The sequence below is a fragment of the Pyrus communis genome, chromosome 13 (genome assembly GCF_963583255.1).
Source record: "Pyrus communis chromosome 13, drPyrComm1.1, whole genome shotgun sequence".
In the NCBI taxonomy this organism is placed as follows: Eukaryota; Viridiplantae; Streptophyta; class Magnoliopsida; order Rosales; family Rosaceae; genus Pyrus; species Pyrus communis.
Genome location: NC_084815.1, coordinates 24,300,469 through 24,310,812, shown reverse-complemented (window position 1 = coordinate 24,310,812; position 10,344 = coordinate 24,300,469). Strand labels below are relative to the sequence as shown.

The following is a 10,344-nucleotide window of genomic DNA, read 5'->3' as shown; positions in this document are numbered from 1 at the left end:
CTATTGGAGAACAGACACTCTCAACATGTCCTCCAAGGTTTGAATCATCCTCTCAAATTGACAATTGATTTATGGATGATAGGCAGTACTGTACAACAGTTGATCCATGGCGTCATTGAATGCTTTCCAAAATTTGGAGGTGAATCTTGGATCTCTGTCTGAAACAATGGTAACGGCCACACTGTGAAGTTTAACGATATTGTCAATGAACAATAGTGTTAACCTCTCCAGTGTGTAGGTCTGTTAAACAGGTAAGAAGTGAGCAATCTTGGTGAGTCGGTCTACAATCACCCATATGCCATCAAACCTCAACCGTGTGCTCAGCAAACCATACACAAAATCCATGGAGATGTCTTCCCACTTCCACACGGGTATAGGGATATTTTGCATTAACCCTTCAGGTCTCTGTCTGTCTGCCTTCACCTGCTGGTAAATAATGCATATCCTCACATACTCTGCCACATCCCGTACCAGTAATAGAATGGACGAATGGTATGATACAATTTGGTACTCCCCAGATGCATAGCATACGCCAACATATGTGCCTCATCAAGAATTTCCTTCTTCACCCAAGGTTTTAAAAAATGTTAGGCGCTAGTCAGGCGGCAGGCTGGCGCCTAGCGCCTAGGAGGATTTTAGGTAAAGTTTTTATATATCTTGTAAATAAGTGCATACTAACACTTACAAAAAATTATACTTGTATAAAATTCATGAATAAAATAATAAAAGAATTATAAAATACGAAAAAAAATCATTGGTTCATAAGGAAGAGAAGGTGCATGCATCCTTCCCCATTTCATAAAGCACCATGTGTGTGGTCACTGTGGTGTGACCCCTCTCTTCCATCCCTATTCCTTAGTCCCCATCCCTCACATCAGCAAAGAAAGTTAGAGACTCTGGAGACCATTTTGACGCCTAGAAAACCGGAACTTTATTCTTTTTTATTATTTCCTTTTCCTCATCATCTTCGTCTTCTTTCTGTTTCCTCTTCTTCTTGTTTTTCTTTCCGTTTTCCCTCTGTAAATTCTCCAATTTTTTTTTTCTCTTCTTCTATTTTGAGCCGTAAGTGCTTCTTCTTCAATGGATTTCAAAGAGAGGGAGTCGTGACAACTAAGAAAGTCGCGGTGCATAGAGAGAGGGAGTCGAAGCGGGAAAAAACTTTAGTGATTCTGGGTCAGTTTGGAATTTCTTCCCAGAAAATCATTTCATTCCACCCTAAAAAGTATAAGTATCTCCCGGTAGAAGCCTACCTATGCCTAGTCGAAGCCAATATAAGTATCATCGCCCGTAGGTAGAACAGTGACCACTAGATACTCACAAAAACATTGAATATAATCTTTCCAACATAAGTACATATATCTCAAAGCATCTTCATAGTATATAGTCATCAATCACATATACTATAAAGAGTGTAAAAACATGTTCATAAATAGTATATAGTCATCCATCATATATACTACAAAGAACATAAATTTGATAAAGTATGGTATCCCAAAATATTCTCAGCAAAACATGATAATCATAAAGTGTAAATCTAATTTACTCCTAAAACGTTTCATAAACGTAACCATTAAATCATGTTTTTCATGTATGCATTTCTACTATTAAAACATGCATTTTAGAAGGGGTCCGCTCACATATACTCCGTCCTCGAAGAGCCGTGTGAAATAGGAAGAACATAATTGCCACTAATAAACGCACTTAAGCACATAAAGGGTCCAATTAATAAAACTCTACTAAAATGATTAAATTTGGGAAAACGGAAGTAAAAAATGGATTCAATACGTCGAATTACCCTAACAAGAGTCCCGGGTAAGTTCGAAAAAGTCAACAAAAGTCAACAGAGGAATATTCCAAGAATATTCCTTGAAATATTCCAATGGTTAACTGGGTTAAGGGTTTGGGCTCACACGGGCTTGGGCTTAAAAGCCCGGCCCAAAGGTTTGGGGGTTTTGGTTCTAGGTTAGGCCGAAGGCTTGGGTTTGGGCCTAAGGGCTTGGCCCAAAGATTTGGGTTGGGCTACAAGGTTAGGCGGAGTCCCAACCTAGGTCTGAATCTGGGTCTAAGGGATTTAGGTCAGGTTGATCCGTTTGCAGGCTATAAATTGGTCGGTTTCTGGGCTAGTTTTCAAATGCTCGTAACTTATTCGTTACTCAACCAAATCAAGTGATATAAAACCAAAGTTGTAGTACTCAATGAGATGAAAAGATTGATATCTTGCACGCTAGCTAACTCGTCGTGGTTTGGCCAGAAATCGCCTTGAAAGGGGCAATGTTCATCGGGAAGTTTGGAAAAGCTACTCCAAGCTATTTACACGTATGTACAACTTCAAACAAGCTTCGATCTAACCTTAAAACACATCCCAAGAGTTTCTAGAAGCTTACCAACATCAAAAATCACGACAACATGTCGGGGAAGACGATGAATTGTGACAGCATTGCTAGAGGGTTCCTCGGCTTGTCACGGGGTTCCCGAAGCTCTTCCTTCCTCGTTGCATTGATTTGGGGTTGTTATGTGTGTGTGTGAGTGAGTCACAAAGAGGAGAGAGAGTTTGCCGAGAGAAAAGGCACGGAGGAGAGGGTGTCTGGGGGTGAAGAGAGGGAGAAAGATGAGAGAGTTGTGAAAGAAAGATAGTGAGAGGGATTTTAAAATAATAAAAAGGGGATAAGAAAATCCCAAGAAGGGGACAAAAATCTCATGTGGGTCCTACGGTTCGTAAATTAATAACATAAGGGACGAAACACAAAAATATCGGACAAAAAGTACAATAATTTGGGACGGGGACATGGCATAATCCGGACCGTTCGATTTTTAGATCAACGGTCCAGATTTTTGAGCCAAAAAACTTTAAAATAAATAAATTAATAAAATGTCATAAATTAATAATATTTTTTTATAAATAAAAAATGTCAGAAATTAAAAATAAAATTATTAATTTTAAATTATTTTATAATAAAAAATTAATAATAGTTTAATAAATTGGACTAGGTTATTTAGTTTTAGAGGCGGAGATACACTTGGCCAATTACTATTTATTTGAGTGGATTAAATAGACTTTGCCCTAACTCATTTTTTAAGGGTGGAGTTGCTATTATGAGTTGGGATACTCCCCATATTGCCAATTCATTTTATAGTGGAACGTCAACTTCTTCTTGGTATCAGAGTACGTAGGTTGTCCCACGTATAAAGCCAAACGGCCACACGTGCTCCACGTCACCCCATTGTGTTATCTACGGATTAACTTGAAAATTCATCACACATGAAATGGCTTGTTGAAAATTAGTCGTACATTAATGGGTTGAGTGATCTTACATAAGTTTATAAGAGGTTGGACTAGAGCAATAAAGAAAAGTAAATGAAAAATTACTAACTCTCCCGAAAATGGATGTTGACTTGCTGTGTTGTCCAAATTGACACAACAACGTGTCCGGTTAGAATTTGACGAATTCCAACTTCTAATTGCCAAAAACGGGGTTTTATTACTTTAGTACAATTTTGATATTTTGTTATTTGTTTATTCTCTTTTCTATTTAGATGCCTAGGGAATTTCTAGGGTTAAAAACATTATAAATAGGTCATCCCAAACCTCACAGGTCTAAAACGTTGTTAATCATGAATTTTATATTAAGTCGGAAATCATGAAGTAGAAAGATAATATCAGTAGTAAGCATATTGAGAATAAAAAGGAACATGCGGACTTTCTTTCCCCATCATCAATATGTGAGTACCTCTGAAATGCTTTAGCTGTTACAACATCAAATTAGACATAAACAACCTACATTGGGACAAGAAAACTCCAGGAAATAGACCGAAAATTGACTTTAAGTGAGGTGTAATAACCAGAAATAGGCACCGCACAAGAACTTGTCCCACACAAGGGCCCCCAAATTCCTTTGCTATATGTAGCAAATGGTGCATCCCCTACAAAACTCAAATGATGGATCACATTCACATAATATTCCAAATGAATCTGATGAGTAGCTAGCAAGCTCATGTGATGGAAGCTAAGGTGGTAATTTTTGAACCACAGATTTGAACATGGTACAGACAGGGCAGAGACCCTCGCCCGCAAGGAAATGAAAGCACTTAGACTAGCAACCAATGTAACCATGGACTTTTTAGGGTTTTATTGTACGCTCACATTATAGCGCCCACTCTAAGAAGTGGTACACTCATCACCCCTTTACTTTCATAGTTATCTTCTCCTTGAAAGCAACCTTAGAACAACCACGGTACATCATGTGGTCCTTGTTATCATGCCGGTCTAAAGAGGTCAGGCTTTAGCTAAAACTAGTCTAGAGAGACAGAGAGAGGGACAGAGAGAAGTGGTTTATGTCCATAAAGAAGTAGGTTTCTCTCCCCTCTTTTTTTCCCTTCCCTTCATTCCCCTCCTATTTCAACGGTCACAGTTAAGCCACGTCAATATCTTATATTAATTTTTTTTTATAGAAAGAGAAAGACAAAATAGAAAATGTGAGAGGAGAAGATAGAAAATGATGGAAAAAGGAGGAGAAAGAATCGTAATCCTTATATAAGTGGGGAGAGAACGGCATGTGAAAATGGAAATAAAATTTGAGAAAGAAAGGGAAATAGTAGGTATTATATATATGCAAAGAGGGCTTTCAGTTGTCGATAGGACTACTGGTATATTCATATAAAATGATGGGATAGGTTGTGTGTGTCTTTTCCACATTGGCTAGGGCTCTTAGAAGGTCTTGGTATAGGGCAATGGCAAGTGCAAGCATAAGCAACTCTTTTCTTGACAATGAGAGTTTTTTTAACCTTCATTTCGTTTAAAAACCTTACGCTGATAAGAACGCATGGGATGGGAGGGAACCCGACAACATTCTTAAATAGACATACGTACTCACAGAGAGAGAGAGAGAGATGAGGCTTCTCTCCCTTTTGGTGACAGCGACATGAATGGAGATGCCACAGTCAAAGGAGTATTTGCCCTATGAGAGGGCATGCCTCACAGTTGGTGTGCCCCCTTGAGTTAAATAATTATCCTTTCCTAGGGTTAGACAGCCACGGGGAGGTTCATACTTCATACATTAGTATCATTATGTATAACACAAAAGACAAAAGAAGGAGAGAAGAGAAAACCTAGCTAAGCTTGGAGCAACACATATAGATTTTTTCTTATATTTTGCTTAGCTTTTGATATTGTTGACTTCTCATGTGAGTTGTGTATAATTAATACAAGGACTATTCTAACTAGTGAAAATTAGTGATGCAAACAATGTGACTTGTATGATGATATGCATCAAAACTGAAACTGTAAACAAATATCATATATGAGGAGTAATTAACTTTTTTAAGAATTTGTAAGGTTGCTTAATTTTTCAACGTGGGACAACACATCACATTCTCACATGCCCGTTACATGTGGCAATGGTCAAATAAAACACGTAGGCAATACATATTAGGTTGCATGAATCATGTGTAACCGTTGTGCTTCACGCGTGAGCCAATTGTCTCTAATAACATTTAAGAATTTTGAGATTTCACTAGAAAATTAATTAGCAATATGAAGAGTAACCAGCTCGTTATAAGGACATGAAAGATCGCTAAACTTTTTGACGTGGGACGTCACTCCACATGCAATATTCAATGAAGAAGAATAAGTGTTAGAACTCATTTGGATGTACTTTTAAAATAACTGAAAACACTTTTGGTGAAAATGTTTTTAGAACCAATCCTTAGTAAACATGCAAGTAAATTCTGAAAAAGCACTTAAAGTGTTTTTGGAATTCAAAAATATATTCTCTAAAAGTACTTTCAATTATTTTAAAAGCACATCCAAACGAGCCCTTGATTATGGAATATTAGTTGAATCTTCCCAAAACAAACCACAAAATCCACTCTCCATCTCCATGTATGCGTAACACTATCTAGCTACTGTGGGGTGTGTCTATGCAAGGTCTTTGTATTTTGAGATAGAGAAGCTAGGTTATTGAATTGATCTATACCGGGCGACCTGCAAACCACGTGGACTGGTGGTGCCAAATACTAGGTGTTTTCCTATCCACTCGCTTCCTTTCACACACAGTGATATTCTAAATGGTAGGGCTAACTTTTTGATGAAAAGATTAAGAAAAAGATAGCTACTCAGCAATAAATTGCCCCCTACCCTCCCTTGCTTCTTTACCATACCACTACCTTACTAGCTTCTCTCCCTCTCTTTCTCTCTCTCTCCCCCTGTGATTCAAGAGTTCAACCCCCATGGACATATGATGTTCTTGCTGTGCTGTCTTTCTGAACCTTTCTATTTCCTACGATGACGACCGATGGTAAATGTACGATCTCTCTCTGTCTTTTTGTAGCTAGCTAGCCTTCTCTCTCTCTCTCTCTCTCGCGCACACACAAAAGAAACTAAATAAATACAGTACATGTAGTAAAGGTGTACATATATACATATACGTACAATATATATACATATATGTACAAGCATATAGAGGTATATATGAGTAGCACTGCTGGCAGCATCTGTCTTTCTTAAGCTAAGTTCAGCTGGCCGTAAATACGGTAACACACGACTGTCTTTCTCAAAGCTATCCCTTCCCTTAATTTTGATTTACTACTCTTGCAGAAAAGGTGAAAAACAAGCGCACTGAAATCACATTCAGCGGCAATCGCTTCCTCATCAAGCATTTATAAAAGCGCAAGTCTCGATCATCAGTAGACCGATATCCCAAGCGTACCAATTGACCACTAGCTGCTAGCTAGCTAGGGTTAGTGGTGTGCAATTTCATTGAAAATTCAAAGCAACCAAACAAGCAAAGAGCCCAAGAGGGAGATATATAACATGTTTCCCTCAGACAACACCGATAATGTTAACGAATTAGTACCCGTATCTTATCCTCATGTCGATCAACCATTTTTCCACAGCCGGCCATTTGACCATGACATTACTACAGTAACCCCCAATTTCTTTACTAATTCCAACCCCAATCCCAACTCCGGGCAACAACGAGGAGGAGAAGAAAACCTTCATCAACAACATCATCACCCTCCTTTGTCTTTGCTCTGCTTCCCCTCTCCGTTTGAAGACGACGACGTTTTACTCTTTCAGCAACACCATCACCAAGAACCTGACCATATTGAGATTTCGCTTCACGAGTCTCAAGTACCACCTTATTTTATGAAGGAAGCTGCTGCTGCTGCTACCGCCACTGCCGCTGCTGCTGCTGCCGCTGCTGCCGCCAGTGCCGCTGATGACAACACCGGTACCGTCGTAGGGGATGATCATCAGAAGACTACTACTACAAGTGTTAACATTAAAATGGTGGACTGGGATTCCAACAAAAATGGCCATCACATGGACATGGATGATCAGCCGCAGATCCCGAGAAGGAGGACTAACAAGAGAGATCGCCACAGCAAGATCAACACTGCCCGAGGCCCCAGGGACCGGAGAATGAGATTGTCCCTCGAAGTTGCCCGTAAGTTCTTTGGCTTGCAAGATGTGTTGGAATTTGACAAGGCCAGCAAAACCGTGGAGTGGTTGCTCATTCAGTCAGAACCCGAAATCAAGAAACTATCAAGAGATCACCATCGGAAATTCAACTACAAAAACATGGTGAGATGTGCCAAAACCACGTCTCCAGCCACTTCGGAATCGTGTGAAATACTATCCGGCGTAGACGAGGCTCCAACAAACATTAACATTAGTAATGGTGGCAACGATGATAATGATAAGGTAAGAAGCTGCGGGATCAAACCCTCAGCCAAAGAGAGAAAGATTGTCCACAGGCAATCAAGGAAGCGCGCATTTCACCCTCTTGCAAAGGCTTCGAGGGAAAAGGCAAGGGCAAGGGCTAGGGAAAGAACAAGAGAAAAGATGCAGAGATCAAAGAAGCCTAGTAATGACCAGGCAAAACTAAGCCGTTTGAATTCTTGGAACCCATTTGAAAGTGGGGAAGAATCATCAGCTTACAACAACAATATGAACAATACTGCTAACGATCAGCCTGATTCACTGGTGGCGTTGCGACCTTACCCCGATGGGGTTGAAGAACCATTAAGCAGCTCCCTAGCCGGAGATATTCAAGACATGGTTGTTGATCATGGTGCTACTCATGATGCTATGGTGGTAATGGGAAAATGGAGCCCTTCTTCAGTGTTCACTCCTCTCCAGCAAAATACTGGAATTTCCCAAGAGGTAATTAACTTCCCACAACATTTCAGTTTTTCTGATGTATATTTTTTCACAACAAAATATAAAATGTATATGAAAATTATGAAGAAAAAAGAACGTACACAATCGAAAATATTTGATGCTATAACAAACGTGCACATATAATCAAACAGATAATATGTCCAAGATAATTTAAGTTTATAAGTATTAGTTTGCTATAGCTACTTCTGACAACACCACATAACTCTTAATTTGCAGCACCAACAGTTTGCCGACTTTCAATTCTTTGACAAACCGTGGGACGTCTACAACAATACTCATAAGCTATTCTAAGTGGAAAGTTTGTCTCTCAATTATTAAATCTCAATTACAAGAGCCTGAAAAACATTCTGATTAGCTTTGTGTAGTGTTTCTTTCTGTTTGGAATAATGTAAAATAGCAAATTAAGTATGTTAATTTTCAATCATGGTGCACTTTTCCTCTAAACTAGTATACGTAAATTAATGATTAATATCTACACCCTTTGCACTAACTATGGAAATATTTCGGTTTAAACTCTGAAATAGCTTCCTTGCTTATGTTTTTGTGTTGATATAGTATAGATATTTGTATCCAGCACAATTTTTTTATGATTAATATCTACATCCTTTGCCCTAACTATGGAAATATTTCGGTTTAAACTCTAAAATAGCTTCCTTGCTTATGTAATGTGTTGATATAGTATATATATTTGTATCCAGCACAATTTTTTTTTTTTTTTTTTTTTTTTGAGTAGAGGTCTATATTGAAAACATAGTTAAATAAAAGTCTATAACAACATAGTTTTCCACTTGAGGAATATGTCTATATGGTTTTTTTTAAACCCTAGATATTTTTTAGTATAGGGTTACTTCTCATGCATATAATATACATTATCCATATGTATGCTGAACTCTCTAAGTGCATACCAGCCAATGAATTCTGGCAATTGATCATCAGCTTATCCTTTTAGAAGTGATTGAATAGACACTTGAGTGATCCACTAATTCCCAATATTTCAAGTCATATGCATGCTTCAAAAGTCCATTGAGGCCTGATTAGGAGAAATATCAACCGACAAATGAACCTTCCCTTCATTTCTGAATGGAAGACAGTGCAGGTATCATGTATTCGTACGGAAATTTTTGTTGGGGGAAAACACTAGTAGTTGATTTGTTTAAACATATGATCAAAAGAACTTGAATTAATATAGAGCTATGCAAGTAAAATACACCTATGAAAATTTTGAAGTAATCGTATGTATTTATGTGGTTGAGAGCATGTACTTAACTTCATAACAGTTATATATGGAGTGAGAGTTTTAAATATAGAATAATAGTCACTTAGTACTACAGTCTAATGATATTCCTCTTCACTTGTAAATAAGAGGTCTTAGGTTCAATTCTCGCGCCAAGACGAATTTGAATCACATTTGCTAGCCCACTGTGAAGCTGAGTCAACCCTCTCCCTTTTAGTGTAAATAATATCGTTTATTCAAAAATAATAATAAAGAATAATAACAATGATATTTTTTTAGAGAGCGATCCTAATTAAGGGTGGTAATTAGGGATGAGTGACACACCCCGACCAAAATCAAGGCGTGCTGGCACACCTTGATTTTGGCATGAGTGTGCAGTTTTTTTTTTTTTTTTTTTTTTAAACAAACCATAATATCTACACTTTTTTTTTTGTTTGGGGTTGGGGGGGGGGGGGGGGGTGGGGAGAGAGAGAGTGGACTAAGCCTCATATTTGGCTAGCCATAATAATATTTGTCGAAGCCTCACATTTGGCTAGCCATAATAATATTTGTTGAAAATCGAACCTAAGACCTTCCACTTACTAGTGAAAAAGAATACTACTAAACTGTAGTACAAATTCTTATAGTACCTATGAAAAGTCCACAAAATTGCCCATGTTAATTTAAATAGGCTATCAAGACTGGAAAGGGATCCTAATCAATTTCTTCCTTCTCTTCCTCCAACACTGTATATTCCTTTAAATCATAAGGTGACTTGTGATAGTTCGGGGAGGATAACTAAGAAAATAGGAAATTAAAAAGAAAAATCCTTGAGGGTCAATTTAATCGGATGGAAGGTTATCTAAAAATATGAGGAATTTGTGGTCGACTTTACGGTGAAAATTTCTTAACTATATATGTTTTCACTCCTTTATACTAGTAACATACA

The 10,344-nt window shown here is 38.0% G+C and overlaps 1 protein-coding gene across 1 annotated transcript; it reads left to right on the top strand.

Annotated features, from left to right (window-relative positions):
* Positions 1-6,713: 6,713 nt before the first annotated feature.
* On the top strand, positions 6,714-8,579 carry LOC137711895 (transcription factor TCP12-like). Its single transcript, XM_068451053.1, has 2 exons — positions 6,714-8,164; positions 8,399-8,579. The coding sequence occupies exons 1-2, from the start codon at positions 6,809-6,811 to the stop codon at positions 8,471-8,473; spliced, it is 1,431 nt and encodes a 476-aa protein (XP_068307154.1). The 5' UTR covers positions 6,714-6,808; the 3' UTR covers positions 8,474-8,579.
* Positions 8,580-10,344: the final 1,765 nt, after the last annotated feature.

Coding starts and splice junctions, on each gene's coding strand:
- LOC137711895 (XM_068451053.1), top strand. CDS start 6,809: ATGTTTCCCTCAGACAACACCGATAATGTTAACGAATTAGTACCCGTA. Junction 8,165..8,398: donor ATACTGGAATTTCCCAAGAG/GTAATTAACTTC, acceptor CTTAATTTGCAG/CACCAACAGTTTGCCGACTT.